Source organism: Rousettus aegyptiacus, unplaced genomic scaffold (genome assembly GCF_014176215.1).
Source record: "Rousettus aegyptiacus isolate mRouAeg1 unplaced genomic scaffold, mRouAeg1.p scaffold_m13_p_14, whole genome shotgun sequence".
NCBI classification, from domain to species: Eukaryota; Metazoa; Chordata; class Mammalia; order Chiroptera; family Pteropodidae; genus Rousettus; species Rousettus aegyptiacus.
This window is the reverse complement of record NW_023416289.1, coordinates 42,424,522-42,445,917: the sequence shown is the minus strand read 5'-3', so window position 1 is coordinate 42,445,917 and position 21,396 is coordinate 42,424,522. Positions and strand designations below refer to the sequence as shown.

The window sequence follows — 21,396 nt, the reverse complement described above, 5'->3', positions numbered from 1 at the left end:
CAGAAAGCAAAGTGGAACCTGATAGGGAAATCCAGATTAGTTAGCTCAGAGAATCTTGGGAGTCATAGTTCTAGCTTAGGGAAAAGGCATCACTTAGGCAGGCAATTTTACAATGTAAAGTTTTTCAGGTTGGTCTCTACTGTTTCCTGCCTTTTGTCTGGTGGAGTCCAGGTCCATCTCAATATCATGAAAGTTGTGGCAGTTTGTATTGTACGGCCTGGTCTCAACCCTGGAATATAGGCCTGGATGAGGGAGAATGACTGAATGCCCAGGCTGGGTTCAGGTGGCATGATCAGAATGAAAAATAGGTCAGACTGAAGTGTCTGGATCTAGCTTTGGTGCAAGAGTGCCTCTGCTCTGTATCCACACTTGTGTAGCTTGTTTCCCTAGGTATGGGGAAGGGCTTGGGTTTGTCTGGACTTCTTCTTATGTCCCCTGATATGTGTTTATGTGTTTTGGAGGGTGGAGAGTGGGCAAGGATGGCCGGAAGCAGGAATAATAAAAAAGAAAGGCTATTTTACCTTAAATAATTTTTGGAGTTCTGAGATAAGGGTCTCAAGGCATCTTTTTCTTCCCCCAGCTCTGGCTTCTCTGAACTCTGCTTCTCTATTAGAGGAAACCTGAGGAGGACTGGCAGTTCTAAAACCATGGCCCAGGTATGTGGATATCTTTTTCTCCCTCCTGAAATATTATGATATATAGTTAATGTACTACTTTATATATTCTTTATCCAGAAACCTCCTTCCTAGGAAAGCTGTATCTCTGACCCTATTTCACAGGTCCTCATATATTACAAAGAAAGATGGTATCCTCATTTGCTCCCTTTTTCAAACTGATTTTCACTTGTTCATCAAATCATTCATTCATCTTCTATGTGTTCAGTCTTCTCTAAAGAGCAGTGATGGAGCAGTGAAAGAGTTTAGTACCTTGAAGAAAATATTTGAGCTTTCCTTGTCAGGTTCATGATTTTATGCTACAGAAATGATGGTTCTGTTTGACCAAAGGAAGGCAAACTTTCTCTAGTTTTCCAGGAACACAGGATAAATAGATTATAAGTGATCAATGTGAGATCAAATCTCAGCTTCAAAAAGCCTTTAGGTTTGGATAGAAATGGGATTGGTGCCTGCCTAGAGGGAGATCAGGAATCTGGCTAAGGAATCAATGAGAAATGAAGTACTAAGAGAGATTACTGGTCTTGAGTGAATCTGGATCACCTTACATTGGTGTTCAAACTCAGGAACAGTTCATTAAGGGATTGTAGAAAGAAGTATAATCTAGAACTACATGTGGTGGATATACTGAACTGTGGGGAAGAAGTTAGGATTTGTTTCCAACCTAAATATCATAATAGTACACTACTTTGTTTTAATATAATAATTACTACCTTAATACTTTAAGAAAGATTAAATCTGAGAAGCATGGCAGAGTGAGGGATCTCCCAATATCTTTCGCTTTGAAATAATAATAAGCCGAACATCTAAAACTAAACAAATAACACCCAACCTGCACACCAGCACATCTAACAGATCTGCGTACCAGAGCTTCAAAAGGTCAGAACCACAAGAGTCTAGGGGATTGCCTGGGAGGAACAAAGAAGCTGCCATATGCAGCTGGAGCTCCCAGCAGAAGGATGGGGAGGGAAGAAGTTGTGGCCAGTTCCCCAAGAGCCCTGTCTGAGGGATCACAGTGTTCCATGCAGCAGAGCCCAGGGATCAGGGCAGAAAGTAGAGTGGATACTAAGTGTGGAGGGGCAACAGCAATGTCTTAGCAGTTGCCTTGCCAAGCAGGAGGTCAAGATACAGAGCCTGGCAGCGCTCCCTCCATCAACACAGAGCACGCCCTCCCCCCAACCCATATCCTCCCAGACTTAGCACAGAGCCAGGGGAATTTGTGCAACCAGTAGTGAAATATAAACCACAGCTAGTACCACAGATACTGGGACTGAGGGATCTGATCATGGATTGAATAAACAGTATATTAGAGGGGGGAAAAAGCATTTTTAGCCTCAAAGTAGAAATCCAAGAGGCTTAGATATCACCTACTGGAAATCAAAAGAAAACTCTCTTCTTATCAACTGGCTAAAGAGACAGTTCTATATAATAAATCCTTTTTTGGTGGGGGGGGAGGGTGGGGGAGCAGAGTATACACCCATTAATGCCCAAGCAGAGAAATAATTGATCAAACACCATGAACAACCAAAGTGACAAGGCAGCTCACAAAGAAAAAGAATCTCCAGAAAATAAACTTAAAGACATAGAAATATGGGATTTAAATGACAGAGAATTCAGGATTGCACTTCTGAAAAAAACTCAGTGAGATGCAAGATAAATAATGATCAACAATTCTAAGAATTTATAATCAAAACAGACCAACAAAATGAATTTTTTAGCAAGGAGATTGAAATGCTAAAAAAGAACCAAATAGAACTTCTGGATATGAAGAACACAGTAAAAGAGATGAAAAATGAAATAGCCAGCTTAGGAAATAGAGGCTGACCAGATGGAGGAAAGAATCAGTGATATCAAAGTCAGAAATCTGGAAAGAACTCAGAAGAAAGAAGTGAAAGACCTGAGAATGAAAAATGAAAGAACTATATAAAAATTATCTGACACCATCAGGAAAAGCAACGTAAGAATAATGGGTATACCAGGAAAAGAGAAGAAGGGAAAAGAGCATATTCAAACAAATAATTGAGGAGAGTTTCCCGAATCTATAAAATTAACTGGATCTTTGAATTCAAAAAGCAAATAGATCACCCAGTTATCAAAACCCAAAAAGGCTTTCTCAAAGATACATATTAAAATTGTCAAAAATTAATAACAAAGAATTCTCCAGGCAGCCAGGGAAAAGAAGACAGTAACCTATAAACCAAAACCCCTTAGACCATCTTCAGACTTCTCAGCACAAACCTTACACGCAAGAAAGTAGTGGAACCAAATATTGAAACTATTAAGTGAAAGGAATTACCAGCCAAAAATACTATATCCAGCAAAGCTCTCCTTTAGATGTGAAGGAGAAATAAACTCATTTACAGACATAACAAAAGTTGAGGGGATTCTCTGCTACATGGCCTGTATTACACAAAACACTGAAGTGGGTCATCCCACCTGAGGCAAAAAGACAAAAAAATACCATGAGTAAGACAATCAACAGGCAGACAGAAGCAGGGTAGGGCAACCCTTATTAAGAACAGGACATTATAAGTTTAAACATTAAGAAGATAATCGCTACTGCAAGTTAGAAATAAACATTCAAGATACATAGGGACAATATGAGACAAAAACAGAAAAGGAGAGGGAATAAAGATCCAAATATGCAAAGGGGAATGAAAGGAAGGCACATGCAGAAGAAAATGGACTACTGCATATATATAACCTTTACGTATTATTATTATTATTATTATTATTATTATTATTATTATTTTAGGCGAGGCAACCCTTGGTTGACCTCACAGATTGCAGAGACCTCCTTGTCAGTTTACAATCCCTTATTTTTAATTTTTACACCTACAGCACCTGACCTTTACATAATCTTAATGGTAACCACACACCAGAAATCCAGAACTGAGATACATAACACAGAACAAGAGGGACCAGAAAGAAAATTCACAAAACCCTACCAAATTAAAATAATAGACAGAAACACAAAGACAAAGAAACAATGGAAAAACCAAGTTACCAGAAAACAAAAGATAAAATGGCTAAAGGAAAACCTCATATTTAAGTAATCACCCTAAATGTAAATGGACTGAACTCACCAATAAAAAAGTACAGAGTTGCAGATTGGATCAAAAAACCAAACCCAACCATATGTTGCCTTCAAGAGACACATTTCAGCTACAAGGACAAATATAGACTCAAAGTGAAAGGATGGAAAACAATATTCTAAGCAAATGGCATTCAGAGAAAAGCAATGTAGCTGTACTTATACCTGACGAAACACAATTCGAGATAAAAAAGGTAAAGAGAGATACTGATGTACACTTCATAATGATAAAGGGAATCATGCACCAACAAGACAACACTTATTAATATCTATGCTCCCAGTAAGGGAGATTCAAAATATATAAAGCAATTACTAACAGAGCTAAAAGGAGAAACTGATCAAAACACAATCATAGTAGGGGACCTAAATACCCCACTGTCAGATATGGGTACATCATCCAAACAAAATCAATAAAGAGATAACATCTTTAAATGATACAGTAAGCCAGTTGGACATAATCAACATTTACAGAGCTTTTCATCCCAAAACAGGTGCTTATACATTCTTTTCTAGTGCACATGGAACATTCTCAAAGATTGACCACATGCTGGGACACAAAACTAGCCTCAACAAACATAAAAGGATAGAAATCATACCAAGCATATTCTCTGACCATAGTGCTTTGAAGCTGGAGATCAACTGTAAAAATAAAGTGAGGAAAACCACAAATATGTGGAGATTAAATAACATACTACTGAAGAATGACTGGGTCAGAAAAGAAATAAAAAGAAAGATCAAGAGAATGAAAGTACATCATCTCAAAAATTTTGGGACACAGCAAAAGCAGTAATAACAGGAAAGTTCATATCTTTCATATTTCAAAAACAAGAACAAGCCCAAATAACCTAACACTTCATCTTAAGAAGTTAGAAACAGAAGAATAAATGAAGCCCAAAGTGGACAAAAGCAAGGAAGTAATCAGAATGAAAACAAAGACAATAGAAAAAATAAATGCAATGAAGAGCTAGTTCTTTGAGAAGATTAATAAAATTGATGAACATCTGGCCAGATGTGCTAAAGAAAGAAGAAAGGACACAAACAAAATCAGGAATGAAAGAGAAGTTACAAGACATACCCCCGCAATACAAAGGATTATACAAAAATACTATGAAAATTTGTATGACACCAAATATAATAACCTAGAAGAAACAGACAAATACTTAGAAATATACAATCTTTCTAGACTGAATCGTGAAGAGCTGAAAAATCTAAATAGACCGATCAGCAATATGAAAATTGAAATAATCATCAAAAACTTTCCAAATAGTAAAAGTCTAGGGCCAGAGCTGTACCAGTGAATACTACCGAACAGTCAAAGAGGATTTAATTCCTACTGTTCTCAAACTCTTCTAAAAAATTGAGGAGGCAATACTTCCTAACTCATTTTATGAGGCCAATATTACCCTGATACCAAAACCTGGTAAAGATAATACGAAAAAAGAAAACTATAGACCAATATCTCTAATGAACACAGATGCAAAAACCCTAAATAAGACACTAGCAAATAGAACACAACAACACATTAAAAAGATTTTACACAATGATCAAGTAGGCTTCATCCCAGGGGCACAGGGATGGTTAAACATACGTAAATTGATCGATGTGATACACCACATAAACAAAATAGAGAACGAGAATCATATGATCATGGCAATAGATGCATAAGAAGCCTTTGACAAGATACAATATCTATTTATGATTAGAACACTTAATAAAATAAGTGTAGAAAGAAAGTACCTCAACATAATAAAGGGCATATACAAAAACCCTCAGCTAACATGCTTAATGGTAAAAAACTAAAAACCTTTCCTCTAAGATCAGGAATAAAACAAGGCTGTCGACTATGGAAGTCCTAGCGGGTGCAATCAGGCGAGAGAAAGAAATAAAAGACATCCAGATAGGAAATGAAGAAGTCAAACTCTCACTATTTGCGGATGACACAATTCTCTTTATAGAAAACCCTAAAGATCCACTAAAACTCTACTAGAAATAATAAACGAATACAGTAAAGTTTTGGGATATGAAATCAACATTCAAAAATCCATAGCATTTCTATACTCTAATAATGAATTTTTTAGTAAAAGAAATGGGGAAAAAATGCCTTTTGCAATTGCAACAAAAAGAATAAAATACCTAGCAATAAACCTAACGAAACAGGTGAAGGACCTATACAATGAAAACTATAAGACCCTATAAAAAGAAATGGAAGAATACACAAAGAAATGGAAAGATATTCTATGTTCTTGGATCAGAAGAATAAACATAGTTTAAATGACCTTATTACCTAAAGCATTATATAGATTTAATGAAATCCCCATAAAAATCCCATCAGCATTTTTTAAAGAACTAAAACAAAAAATCATCAGATTTGTATGGAAGCACAAAAGATCTTGAATCAACAAAGCCATCCTGAGAAAAAAGAGTGAGGCTGGAGGTATCACTCTGCCTGATTTCAAATTATACTACAAAGTGACAATAATCAAAACAGTGTGATATTGGCAGAAAAACACACACACAGACCAGTGAAACAGAATCAAGAGTCCAGAAGCAAACCCATGTTTATTTGTGTAAATAATTTTTGACAAAAGAAGCAAAAACATACAGTGAAGAAAGGAAAGCCTCTTCAATAAATGGTGCTGGAAAAATTGGAAAGCCAACTGCAAAAGAACGAAACTAGACTGTTGTCTATCACCACACACCAAAATTAACTCAAAATGGATTAAGGACCTGAATATAAGACCTGAAACAATAAATTGCATAGAAGAAAACATAGGAACTAAACTCATGGACCTTGGACTTAAAGAGGATTTTATGAATTTGACCTCAAAGACAAGGGAAGTAAAAGCTAAAATAAATGAATGGGACTATATCAAACTGAAAAGCTTCTGCACAGCAAAAGAAACCATCAGCAAGGTAAAGAGACAACCATCTGAAAGAGAAGCAATGCCTCTGCTAAGGGCCTAATGTCCGAGATATACAAAGAACTCATATGACTAAATAACAACAACAACAACAAAAACCCCAAACAATCCAATTAAAAAGTGGGCAGAGGACCTGAACGGACACTTCTCCCAAGAAGACTTACAAATGGCCAACAAATATTTGAAAAGGTGCTCAACATCGCTAGCTATCAGGGAAATGCAAATCAAAACCACAATGAGATACTATCTCACACCTGTTAGAATAACTATAATCAACAGGAATAAGTATTAACAAATGTTGGAGAGGACGCAGAGAAAAGGAACCCGCATATACTGCTGGTGAGACTGCAAATTGGTACAGCCATTATGGAAAACAGTATGGAGGTTTCTCAGAAAACTAAGAATTGATCTACCATGTGATCCAGCAATCCCTCTACTGAGTATTTACCCCAAAGACTTAAAAACCCACATCTGAAAAGATATGTGCACACCAATGTTTATAGCAGTATTATTCACAGCGTCCAGGACATGGAAGCAACTGAAGTGTCATACAATAGATGATTGGATAAAGAAGCTATGGTGCATATATACAATGGAATATTTCTCAGCCATAAGAAGGGATGAAGTACTGCCATTTGTGTCAACGTAGATGGACCTCGAGATTATCATGCTAAGCAAAATAAGCCAGACAGAAAAAGCTTAAAACCATACGATATCACTTATGTGTGAGATGTAAACCTAAAAGCAACAAACATGGACATGGACAATAGACTAGTTAATGGTTACCAGAGTGTATGAGGGAGGGGGAAGGAGAGAGGAATATGGAGTAAAAGGGGTCAAACATGTGGTGACAGAAAGAAATCTAACTATGGGCGGTGAACACACAATGCAATATATATGCCTTACTGTTGAATTGTGTACCTGAAACTTACTGGATTTTGTTAACCAATATCACCATAATTTTTCAAACACTTTTTTAAATAAAAAATAAAATTTTAAAGTATTTTAAACTGATTAGAAAATTCTGTTTTAAGTGTGTAGACCAGACAGTTTAATAGATTACATTTTATCTTGTTCTGAGCAGCAAAGTCATATAACAATGAAAATATTTCTGTATATCTCTATTCAGAACCTGTCTGCATAACATCATTCTCTTTTATACTCATATTAAAATGTAATTTTTACATTGAAGTGGAAAAAAAGAAAAATTAAATCTAATATCCTCCAGGACTAAATGAAAATGTTAATTTGTCAGAATAAAGAAAATACCTATGACATAATGTGACATGTAATAAACTTGTGTCTTGATAAGATTACTTAATTTTATACAAACTATATCCTAAGACAGAAACATTATCAGCTTTTTTGGGTATAACTGACATGTAATTAATTATATGTATTTTTTCTTTTTAGTGGCTTTTATTGAAATATAACTGACAACAAATTGCTTGTATTAAAAGAGTAGAATTTGATAAATTTTGACTTATGTTACACCTGTGAAACTGTCACCACAATCAAGATGATCTATTACTTCAAAAATTGTAATCTTTGGAAACATGGCGGAGTGAGAGATGTCTCCAGATCTCTCCCCTTGAAATGACAATAAGCTGAACATTTAAAACTTAACAAAAAACACCCAAACTGCACATCAGCACATCTGAGTGTGGGATGTGCACATAGGAGCTACCATAGGTCAGAACTGTGGGTGTCTGGTGGTGGACTGGGAGAAACTAAGAAGCTACCTCTTGCAGCTACCAGAGCTACCAGCAGGGGAAGGCGAGGGGGGAAAGTGCGGTGAGTTCCCTGAACAGCCCTGCCTGGGAAAGTGGCGAGCTCCCTGCAGCCAACACCAGGGCCCAGTCATCAGGGCAAAAGGCAAAGAAGTAGATGGCAGAAAAACAGTTGATTTTTACCAGCTGGGGTTGCAAAAATGAGACTGAACTGCAGCCCCCAACTCCCAACCCAGAGGGCCCCACCCCCCATACCCTCCAAGACCCATTACCGCGGAGCCCCAGGGGAATCTGAGCGAACGCTACTGAAACTGTTGCTAATACTGACAGGGACTGGAACTATGGGTAGCGAGCGTGATTAAATATCAGAAAATAAAAAGGCATTTTTAAGGCTTTATATAAAGCAGGGATCCAAGAAGCTTAGACGCCACCTACTGGAAACCAAAAGAAAAGCGCCTTCTTTGCAGCAGGCTAAAGAGAGACCTTTATATAATAAATCTTCCTGGAAAAGAAACAGAATGCATCTCCATTAATGCCCAGGTGGAGAAATAGTCTATTAAACACCACGAACAACCAAGGTGAGAAGGCATCTCAGAAAGAAAGAGAAAAATCTCCAGAAAATAAGCTTACAGACATAGAAATATGTGACTTAAATGACAGAGAATTCAGGATGATACTTCTGAAAAAACTCAATGAGATCCGAAATGAATCATATCAACAATTTCAGGAGCCGCAAAAACAACTAGAGGAGTAGAATGAGTTCTTTAGCAAGAAGATTGAAACCCTCAAAAAGGAACTTAATAGACCTTCTGGAAATTAAGAACACACTGCAAGAGTTGAAAAATGAAATAGCAAGCTTGGGAAATAGAGTCAACTAAATGGTTACCAGAGGGTAGAAGGTAGGGGAGGAGGGAGGAGACAGAGGGGTAAAGGGGATCAAATATAAGGGGGTAGGTGGAAGGTGACGTGGGTAAAGGGGATCAAATATATGGTAGCTGAAGGAAACTGAACTTTGGGAGGTAAACACAGAATATACAGATGTCAAATTATAATGTACACCTGAAATTTATGTAATTATATCAACCAATGTTACCCCAATAAACAATTTTTTAAAAAAAGTTTCTCATACCCTTTATAATTATCCTTTTTTACTCCTTCCCACCCTGACCTTATTACCCTGGCAACTGCTCTTTTACTTTCTGTTACTATAGGTTAGTTTGCATTTTTTAATAATTTTATAGAGATGGAATCACATTATGTACTTTTTCTTTCCACATATTTATTTTGAGATTCATCCATGTTGTTGCATATTAAATAGTAGTACATTCCATTTTATTACTGACTAGTATTCTATTCTCAGTATATACCACAATTTATTATCCATTCCTCTCTTGATATACATTTGGGTGCTTTCCACTTTGGGGCTATTACAAATAAAGCTGCTATGAATCTTTGTGGAATCATTGTCTGGACCTATGCTTTCATTTCTCTTGGTAAACACTGGGAGTAAAATGGCCGGGTCATATGGATGTTTAACTTTTTAAGAAACCAATAAACTATTTTTCAATGTAACTGTAGTGTTTTACATTCTCATCAGGAGTGTATGAGAGTCCGTTTCTCCCCACATCCTTGCCAATACTTAAAATGCTCACTGTTTTTAATTTTAATATTCTAATGGTTGCGGAGTAGTACTCTCCTGGCAGGAAGCTAGATAATCATAGGGTTCATTTGTTATTTGTCTCTCAGGGATATAGTTTTTCATTTCCCAGTGTTTTCTGTCTTCAAAATTCTTGTTTCGTACATTTTGTCCAAGTTTTTAGTTATTTCATGTGGGAGGGTAAATCCAATCCCTGTTATTCCATCCTTGCTGAAAGAGATTTTATAGTTCATTTGGTGTGTGGGGGGGGGGGGGGAGATGATTTTTACATATTCCTTGATGAAAAACAATGTAAGAACTTGCATTTACTAATAGTCTGTGATTTAGGCACCTAGCAGGTAATGTGCTTATATATACAGTATTTCATTTAATTGGGAAAGTCTGATGATTTTATTCATTTTCATATATTTGGTATTTAAGTTTTCTTGTATTGAAGAAATTTTGTATGTACCCATAAGATTCTTCAAAATGGTATAAGCACTGTACTTCAGATGCTAATTATATGTTTTTAGCTAATCATGTCATGATCTCGTAACTTCAGCTTACTTGTTTTTATATATTGTCCTTTTACTGTAATGCAATATTCCATCTTGAAAGTTCTTTTTTTACTTTTACAAATAATACATGGGTTTGTAATTTCAGGTGCCATTGACATTCAGTGATGTTGCCATAGACTTCTCTCAGGAGGAGTGGGAATGCCTTAATTCAGATCAGAAGGATTTGTACAGAGAAGTGATGTTGGAAAATTACACTAACTTGGTCTCGCTGGGTAAGGACATTGGCCTGAAATGACAGAATCTGCTATCTGAAATATCCACTTTCTCTACTGTATATTTTATGCTCTATGCCAAGAAACAAGCTAAAATTCTGCTCTGTGTTCTCAAGACTATTTTGACCTTTGTTATATGGAAATGGGCACCTGCATTCAGCTTCTGAATCTTCTTTATCTTTCATTTACCTTTTCACCTCCCTCTGCCCTATCCTGCAATCGCTCCTTTTTCTAAATGACTAAAGGTGAATTCTTGGAGTTACTCTGCATAACCATGGGCAAAGAAAACAAATTTCATATTATGTGTATGTTTGGAATATCCATAAACATTCTATTTTAATTGCTGTTCCACTTACATGGAGAACAGGTAACATGGGGTCCTGATTTTTTTATTACTACAAAAGAGCCTTGGAAATTGTTGCAGTGGTAGAATGAATCAAGAACATTATCTTTCTAGTATTATTTTTTATACTACTAGCAGTAGAAATGTTGGCTCGTAGTGATTTGATAGATTTTACTCAAAAGAGAAGGTCTTTATTCAGTTTTTGGAAAATACCATTCTCTCCTCTCTTTTGGGACTCCAGTTATACCTATGTTGGATCTTTTGAGCATATCTCATAGTTCTATCATATATTATCTTCTTTTTTATCTATTATTTTCTGTTGACCTGTATGCCAGCTTGCTTAACCTGTACTTTGCTATGATGAGTCTGCACTTAAAGAGAGCTTTTTCATACCAAATATTGTTTTTCAGTTCTGTAAATTCACTTTATCTTACAACATCCAATTCTCTGTCGAAATTCTCCATTCTTTTAATTTCTTTTCATCATTGTTGTTCATGTTTTCTTAAACATTTTAATCATAATTATTTTGGAATTTTTGTATGCCTTCATTTTTTTTTTATCATCTGGGTCTGCTTATATTGTTCCTTTCTTCCTCTTGTTATTTATCACGTGGTAGTGCCTCTTCAAGTTTACTAGTAATTTTATTGTATGCTGGACATTGTGTACAAAAGAACTGAAGTGGTTTTAAATGATGGTATCTTCTACCAGATAGTATTTACATTGTCCTCTATTTAGGCTGATGGAATGGCAAGCCGATCATTAAAACACAATCAGGGATTAAGCTGGGTCAGTGCTGGTTTTCAGTTATGGAAATACTCAGCTACCTCTTTTTTAAATCAGTGTGCTTTTACCTCTAGCTGTACTCAGAATCATGAGTTTCTGCAGAAGAAAAGTAGTAAGTAAGCTTCCTCTCCCAGTGGATCTTGTTTCCAGAAGAAATGCTGAAAACTAATAACCTTGATAAATTAGGAAAAGAAGAACACAATAGACTTAAAGAAAGTAGAAAAAAGGAAATAATAAAGGAAATAACAAGTCAATGAAATAAAAACTAACATACAAAAGAGCAAGTCTCAACTATAAATTTGGTTATCTCAAAAAACTAATAAAAGTGCAATTTTCTCAACATGAATCAAGAAAAAATATGTATGGAAAAAAGCACCTCATTACAAACAATTGAAGCCTTCAAAATATGTTTTGAAAAACATAGTCAAAAACTTTGAAAAATCAAATGAAAAAAATTAGAAAATTTTAATCTACAAAAATTTCTACTCAAGAAAAAAATATCTAAAGTCTCATAAGCACTAAAACAACTAAATTAGTCATCAAGAGACTTCCCATAAATTGGAAGATTCAGGCCTAGATAATCTGTTATTAAAGTGCAACAGTTTGAACATGCAAGAATTTGGGGGAAACTTCTGAACTCTTTGTATGTCAAGTCTAATAAAAAATAAACTACAGAAAGTAAGAGATACATAGAAAAGTGTCTTTTAAAAAATAAGTATATTCGTAAGAGCTCTTTTAAAATCCTTGTCTACTAATTCCATTATCTGTATCATTCCTTGGTCTGTTCCTTTTGATAGATTTTTCTGCTATTTTGCATGACTGATAATTTTTTTATTAAATGCCAAACATTGGTAAGTTTCCTATTTTGGAATGCTGAATTTTTAATATTCTTTTGTATGTTTTGGTAATTTGTTCTGGGATGCAGTTATGTAATTTAGAACCTGTTGGTCCTTTCATGGTTTGCTTTACAAATTCTGTTAGGGTAGGTCCAGAACAGCTTTTAGTCAAGGGCTAATGTGGCCCCATTACTGAGGTAGTACCCTGCTGGGGACTTTGTCTGATGCTTCATGTGTTACAAGGGCTTTCCACTCAGGTCAATGAAAAAAGAATTATCCCCTGACTTTCAGAACTTCCGGGGATTGTTCTGCCTATATTCTGGTAGTCCATTCTTTGGCTTTATTAGTTTTCTCACATGCGTGTCCAGATTTGTGCTCAGTTGGTCTCAAGGGGATCCTTCTACAGACCTCTAGAGGTCTCTCTCCTTGCAGCTCCTTCCTCTCTTGACATTTCGCCTTGTAATTTCTGTACTTCTTTCCCTCCTTTAACTCTCTATTCTGCCTTCTCCACTCAGGGATACGGCTGAGCTGTTTTAGTTACCCTTGCCAGTGCTTTGTTCTAGAATTCTCTTTTGGTTGTCAGCTGTGGCACCTGTAGGTCTCACTTCCTTTGTTTCTCTTTTCTTGGGAGGATGACTGTCCTGCACTATCTGTGGTCCAATATCTGAAAGCCACTGTTTTGTATATTTTGTCTAGCTTTCCAGTTATTTAAGGTAGGAGGGTAAATCTGATCCTTAATGTTATGTGACCAGAGCACAAATTGTTGATTATCTTTGAAAGCTCCTTTGCACTTCAGTGTAAGAGGTCCCAGAATCACCTTGTATCTTCCTTGTTCTGGACTAGGAATTAGCTATTATTATTCCAAGGCACCCTAGTTCACATTAGCAGGAAATAGTTTAAAGAAATTGAAACCTGGCCAACAGAGGAGCTCATTGTGATTGGCTCTTTGTGACGTGAAATATACAGTTTTTTTCCTGTTTCTTCTATGGAAATTCATTTGCCCATATTTTCTATCTCTTCTGGAATCTGTGATATCAACATAATTTATCTCTGGGATGTTAACCTTAAAAACTTCTTGAGGTAGCATCTGTCAGTTTTCTTCACTATAAGGTTATTATGTTTTCCTTTTCATATTGTATTGCTTAGAAATAAAGTAAACCTAGCTAGAGTCAGTTTTGACAAATTATGTTTTCAGAAAGATCATTTCATGTACATCTCAAATTTATTTGCATAGTTGTATGATTTTTTACCATTCTCTATTTCTTTATTGATGATTATTTCCTTATTGTCATGATGTTTGGTTTTTCCTCTTTTTATTTTTTGAATAGGTAGGTTAGTGGTTTGTATGGGTTAATTGTTCTATTTAAATTTTGCTTTTATTGTATTAATTTCCCTTCCTGTCATCTTTCAGTGTACTTCATTCTTTTTCTAATTTTTTAATATTTTCCCATTTTTTAATGGAATGCTTCATTTATTCATTTTAATTATTATAATTTCCATTAGCTGTTTTAAGCCTTCTATTATTATTTTTATTCCTGACCCCAGCCCCAACCCTATGTTTTAAGCCTTGTAGTCTGAGTTTACAGCACTATAGTTGAAGGCCGTTGATTCTGATGTATAGTATTTTCATTGTTATTGTTCTCGATAAGTTCTCTGGTTTGTTTGTATTTTCTCACTGACCTGACAGAAGTCTTTGAGAGATTTTTATTTATAAACAGTAAGTGTTTTAGCTTTTTGGGATTGTTACTCATTTCTTATTGCTTCGAAGAATATTGTTCGCATTATTTCAACTTTTTAAACATATCATACTTTATTCACAGAAGAATTCCATTTATCTTGGAATTCTTCCTTGACTCATTTAGCACATTAGATTTCTTCAAGCTGTTTTGCCATCCAATTACCAATCTTCAGCCTATATTCAATGTACCCTTTGTTGTGAAGTCCCCATGCACTCAGTTTCCCAGACTCTTCCCAATGTTATTTAGTTACTCTAATTTCCACCCCCAACATCACCACATTTATTTGCTGAGACTTACATAAGCCTTTAAAAATAATATTAAATAATACAATTCCCAAAAAATTACCGAGATATGTTTCTGCAAAATTCAAAAATGATTGGCCTTGGCTATAAAGGAACAGAAGGGAAAATTTGGGAAAGGCATTGGATAAACAAAACAGACTGAGCATCTTTAAGATGGATGGATAATATTAAAACTCTATCTATGAAGGTACTAAAATATCTTATTACTTTGATTGAGATAAAAACAAAACAATCATGACAATCACACAGGAATGACTGAACAATAGTGTTAGAAACACATATATTTTTAAAGGGAAATGCAACTGGAGAATGATCAGGTATCAAAATTTTCCATTTATGTTTTTGATTTAGCTAGTTTGGATATGCATTTTTTTCATCTGTAACAAATGATAGAGAAAAGGATATTTTACTACAGTAAGGTGTAAGAGATTAGAATCAGGGAGAAATAGTTGGTAACTGTTACATAATTTTCAGAAACTAAGTGGTTATTTAACTCAGCAGCCTTCCTGCAGAGGTTCCCCTGGTAATTCTGATACCCACCTAAATGTGAGATCTACTGATTTTTTATCTTTGCCTACTCACAAACCTTACATTCTCATGTGAACTTTCATAATATTCTGAGCTCTTCTTGTCCTTAAAAAATTTCATGACAGTGTTTTAGAATTTTAGGACCTTTGTACTTCTAATGGATATACTTGTCAATTTTCCTTTACTATATAAGACCCCTCATTATCCCCAGTACAGAAAAATAATGTTTGTTTTCTCATTTTCTTTCAGACTTTGATTTCACAACTGAGACCAACAAATTATCTTCAGAAAAAAGCAATTATGAAGTAAATTCATACCACCAGGAGACAATGAAAAGAAGTAAAACCTTCAACTTTATGAGGTTTATTTTCAGAAATGACCCACAGTGCAGAACTGAATTTGGGAGACCACAGGAACCTAAAGTGGGATATTTTAGTCAAGTGATATTTGGAAAACATATATCCCTTCAGCTACATCAGAGAATTCACTCTCGAGAGAAATATGAATGTAAGGACTATAGGAAGGGCTTTAGAAAATATTCACACCTTGCTGAACATCCAAGGGACCACAGTGGTGTGAGACCCTATGAATGTAAGGAATGTGGAAAGGCCTTTATAGTTCTTCAGCATTTTATTCAACATAAAAAAATACACACTGATTTGAAACCCTATGAATGTAATGGGTGTGAGAAGGCCTTTAGGTTTTATTCACAGCTTATTCAACATCAGATAATTCATACTGGTGTGAAACCCTATGAATGTAAGCAATGTGGGAAGGCCTTCAGACGCCATTCTCACCTTGCTGAGCATCAGAAAATTCATACTGGTTTGAAACCCTATGTATGTAAGGAATGTGCAGAAACTTTTAGATTGTACCGACATATGTGTCTACATCAGAAAATTCATCACGGTGTGAAACCCTATATATGTAAGGAATGTGGGAAGGCCTTTGGTCATCGTTCAAGTCTTTATCAACATAAGAAAATTCATTCTGGTGAGAAACCATATAAATGTAAACAATGTGGAAAGGCCTTTGTTCGCAGCTACTTACTTATTGAACATCAGAGAAGTCATACTGGTGAGAAGCCCCATGAATGTAAGGACTGTGGAAAGACCTTCAGTAGGGGCTCAAGCCTTCTTAAACACAAGAGAATTCATAGTAGTGAGAAACTCTATGATTGTAAGGAATGTGGAAAGGCCTTCTGTAGAGGCTCTCAACTTACACAACATCAGAGAATTCATACTGGTGAGAAGCCACATGAATGCAAAGAATGTGGGAAGACTTTTAAACTTCATTCATACCTTATTCAACATCAGATAATTCATACTGATTTGAAACCATATGAATGTAAACAATGTGGGAAAGCCTTCAGTCGTGTTGGAGACCTTAAAACACATCAGTCAATTCATGCTGGTGAGAAACCCTATGAATGTCAGGAATGTGGAAAAGCCTTTAGACTTAATTCCCAACTGATTTATCATCAGACAGTTCATACTGGTTTGAAACCATATATATGTAAAGAATGTAAAAAGGCCTTTCGTTCTATCTCAGGTCTTTCTCAGCATAAGAGAATTCATACTGGTGAAAAACCCTATGGATGTAAAGAATGTGGGAAGGCCTTTAATCGTAGTGACCGACTTGTTCAGCACCAGAGAATTCATACTGGTGTGAAACCACACAGGTGTAAGGAATGTGGGAAGGCCTTTAGTCGTTGCTACCAACTTACTCAACATCAAAGATTTCACAGTGGAGAGAAACTCCTAATGTAATTAGAGTCTAAAAGTATTTAGCCATGGCACATCCTTGACCATTATCAGTATTCTACTATCCAATGATGTTATGGTAAAGATTAAATTATTTAACAAACTATAAACCCTTGGAAGGGTATTTGGCACGTACTATTTGCTTACTAAATATCATTTTTATGATAAGCACTAATATTACTATAAATTCATGTGGAAGACCCACTGAGCATGATATTTTAAAAACTATTTCTATCATTCATCCATATTTTACTTTAGATAATTCATTCTGGACAAAATCCCATTGAATATATTAAACAAGAAGCCCTTTTAATCATAGTTCATCCCCATGAAGATTAATAATGGGAAAAAAAACCCTATGCCTTTGTTGAATGTTGACTCTTGCTATTGAAAAATGGAGAGTGGTTTAAAGTAATTTTCTTACAATAAATTCTATAATATAGATAACATACAATCCACATTCCCTATAACTCAAAGAAACTGGATAACGAAAAGACAGATGTTGACTTGGGATCAACTTTTCCTTAAGTTTTTGAAGTTTTCAAATTTACATAAAAAGTAAAAACAATGAAGGTTTGTTTGCCCTCTACCTAGATTCAGAGTATCTGAGATATCTCTATCATATGAAAATGTATATATACAGATGCACATATACTCACTACACATTGAATGTATGTGATATATCTATATATTATTGAATTTGGGAGATAACAGGAATGTGAGTATTTTAGTCAAGTGATACTCAGAAAACATATATCCCTTCTGCTATATCAGATATATCATTTACATATGTAAAAGCACAATAAAATAATATGTAATAGACACGGGTATATGTTATATATTATATCATACATTTTGCTGTGCTTTTTGAATATTTTAGGTATAACTTCATCTCTAAGAAATCAACATACAACTCCTAGATTTAAAGATAATTTATATGACCACTAAACCCTTATTAACTAAAAAAATTTAACAGTAACCCTAAAATGCCCTATAAGAATCAGTCCATGTACAAATTTCCCCAGTTGTTTAAAGACTGTCTTTTTAAAAAGTACTGACCAAATTAAGATTATACCTTTTATGTGATTATGGAGTTTTGAATCTCTTTTGGTCGAGAACTTACCCTGCACCTTTTTTGTGTGACTTAGACATTTTGCAGGCTCAGGAGAAGTAACCTATATAATATTGCATATTTTGTATTTGTCCTATTATTTCTCAAGATGAGCTTAATTTATTTTTCTATCATTTGTATCGTGAACTGGAGGTTATGTCTAGAAACTTGATTAGGTTTCAGATGAAACTTTTCACAAGACTACTTCATGGATAACATTATGTACTTAATATTGTAAGCTGTCAGGTGGCATACAAGTAAAACTGTTTGATCTCTTGATCTACCAGTTCTATTGTATCAGTACATTTTTTTCTTTTCAATTAATAAGTAATCCATGGAAAATCACATTGGCACTCAACTTGGAAAGTTAAATAGTCATATATTTTAAAGAAACTAAAACCAAAAAATAAAATCTTTTCTATATACCCAAATATTTACCTTTTCCCATGCTCTTCGGTCCTTCCCAATGCTCTGGATTTCCATCTAGTGTCATTTCCTTTCAGTTTGAAGACATTAATTTTGCATTTCTTGATGTGCACATCTGCTGGTGATGAATTTTAAGTTTCTTTTACTTGAAGGATATTTTTTCTTGCTGTAGAATTCTGGATTTTTTAAATTTTTATTTTTTAAAAAAAGATACTGTATTACTGAAATCATTTGAATTATTTTTCCTATGTATGTCGTGTTATTTTTCTCTGGCTGCTTTCAAAATTTCATCATTATCTTTGGTTATCAGCTAGCTGCTTGACTATGATGTGCCTATGTATGGTTTTCTTTGTGTTAATCCTGTGTGGGATTCTCTGAGCCTCTGAAATATGTATGTTTATGCCTTTTACCAGATTTCACAAATTTTGGTCATTATAGCTTCAGATATTTCTTATGCTCTTCTCCTTCTGGGATTATAAGTAATCATATGCTAAATCTTTTGACATCCCACAGGTCTCTGTTATTATCTTTGGTCTTTGTTTTTCAGATTGGATCATTTCTATTGCTCTGTCTTCAAGTTCACTGTACTTAATTATCTCTATTTGATAAGATTATGTGTCAAATATCTAATTTCAAATATTGTATTTTCAGTTGTAGAATTTTCATTTAATATTTTTATAGTTCCTGTTTCTTTACTAAGATTTCCTATCATATTTCACAATGCTTTTTATTCCAGTGAAATACTTTTATATATTGATTCATGCAACGAATATATGTAAAATTATTAACTCATGAAAAACTTCATGTTCAGCAAATGTTCTTTTAGCTAAGCCACACAAAAACTTTTTCTGTTCTTGGAGTTTCAGATTTTAGGTGTTCATATGCACTGTAATACTGGTGGGAAAACATAAATCACACTTAGGTTTTGATTATGAAATATTTGGCAAGTATTTTTTAAAGGGAGTTTTGAATTGGCAAAGAACACAAGATAACTATTGTTTTCTATTTCAACATCCATAAAATATGATTCATAATACATGTATATATTAAACTAACTTTTCATACTGTGGAGCAAAGCAGTTAGGGAAACATCAGTCTTTTGCCTTAAAATTTGAAGGAGTCCACATTGTTAAACTAACATAGCTGGAGCACCATCTATCGTAATAGAAATGAATTTCTTTCATACCTCTTGGAAATTATTTTTTGACATATAAAAAATTTTTTAAATCTATGCTATGACTCTGATTTTGGCTGCAAATTGACAGCCTTTCCTTTTGATTTGCGAGTCTTGAGACAAAATATATCCAGAGTATTAATTGGGGTATTAACAGTATCTCATATTGTACGACTCATCTAAAACTAGAGTATATGTAACTTTTCTGATTTTTAATTAATCTTTAATATTTTTAGAAAGATCTTGTATTCCATAGGCAGTTATTTGGCAGCTTAAATGAAGTTTTTTTCACACTTTATAAAATAGAATTTTTAGTCTCTTTTCATAATATCCTAACAAAGTTTCTAAAACTAAACTAATATTTATCTTATCTCTCCACCTAAAATTTGATCTTTTTTATATTCAGAAAATCACTTTTTTCTTTATCACTCATTACAATTTGTAATGTTATGTTTATTTATATTTGGATTATTCTATGTCAAATAAAATATGTTTTACAGCAAGAGTTGTGACTCTCTGGTTGTTCATCTATAGCAGGAGTCAGAAAACTAGAGCTCATGGGCCAAACCTGGACTACCACCTGTTTTTATATGGCTATGGCCAATGAGCAAATATAAGAATTACATTTTTTAATGGTTGATAAAAAAAATAAAGGACAAATAACACTTTGTGACAGTTGAAAATTATGGGTTTCAAATGTTTTTGTCCATAAAGTTTTACTGGAACACAGACATACTCAACCATTTACGAACTATGACTTTTTTCATGCTACAACCTCAAGAGTTCAGTAGATGCGCCAGAGAACCTGTGACCCACAAATTCTTAAAACATTGACTTTCAGGCCATTTACAGAAAACAATTTCTTTAACTCCTGCTCTGTACTGAGTACAGAGAATGCCTGGCAGATGAAATCTAGTGGTCCAAGTTTGTTGTATCACTTAGACATCAGGCATTTACTTAAAGAGCTGGATTTTTTAAAGCAATCACTTTCAACAATGGGAAAACAAGGCCCCTGGGGGCTAATAGGCAAAGGGAATTCCTGGCTGCTGAAAAGTCAAGTTTACCTCAGCTGTCAGGCTATAAACATAGACTAGTATCATCAGGGGGTGAGGTGAATAGATTGCGGATCAGTGAGCAATTGCCAGATGAAAATGTCAGCACAGGGACAAAAGTGTTAGTTGCTGATGCTGTACCTCCACAAGTTCTGTGCAGAAGCTGTTCAAGCACTCTCTGTTCCACTTTCAAGACACCATTTCCCCATATCACAGGAATATTTCTCTACAAAGTACTTTGGTCTCTCTGGATTTTCTCATTAAATGCTAGTTAGTAATTGCTCATTACTATTTTCCCTAAGCCAAAAGTTTCTCAGAGATATTCTCGATTTCCTCTACCAGTGACATTATAATGGCCGCGCTGGTAGGAAATGAGATCATGGTGTCTCCAAACTGTAATTCGGGGTCAGGTTTGTTCTCACACCCTTAGGCACAAACTCTGGCAGTTAACAGGCTCCCCATCCAAGTATCAGAGATCTGCTGGCAAGTGAATCTTT

General features: G+C 34.9%; 1 protein-coding gene across 6 annotated transcripts in view; it reads left to right on the top strand.

Moving 5' to 3' along the window:
• Positions 1–20,518, top strand: part of ZNF404 (zinc finger protein 404) — a 31,619-nt gene extending 11,101 nt beyond the window's left edge. For all 6 annotated transcript variants that reach the window (XM_036232465.1, XM_036232463.1, XM_016147721.2 and 3 more), the window contains 3 exons: positions 581–656; positions 10,716–10,842; positions 15,623–20,518. In XM_036232465.1, the coding sequence (XP_036088358.1) occupies positions 648–656; positions 10,716–10,842; positions 15,623–17,142 (1,656 nt within the window). In that variant the 5' untranslated portion in view covers positions 581–647 and the 3' untranslated portion in view covers positions 17,143–20,518. The remainder of the gene's footprint in view (positions 1–580; positions 657–10,715; positions 10,843–15,622) is intronic.
• Positions 20,519–21,396: the final 878 nt, after the last annotated feature.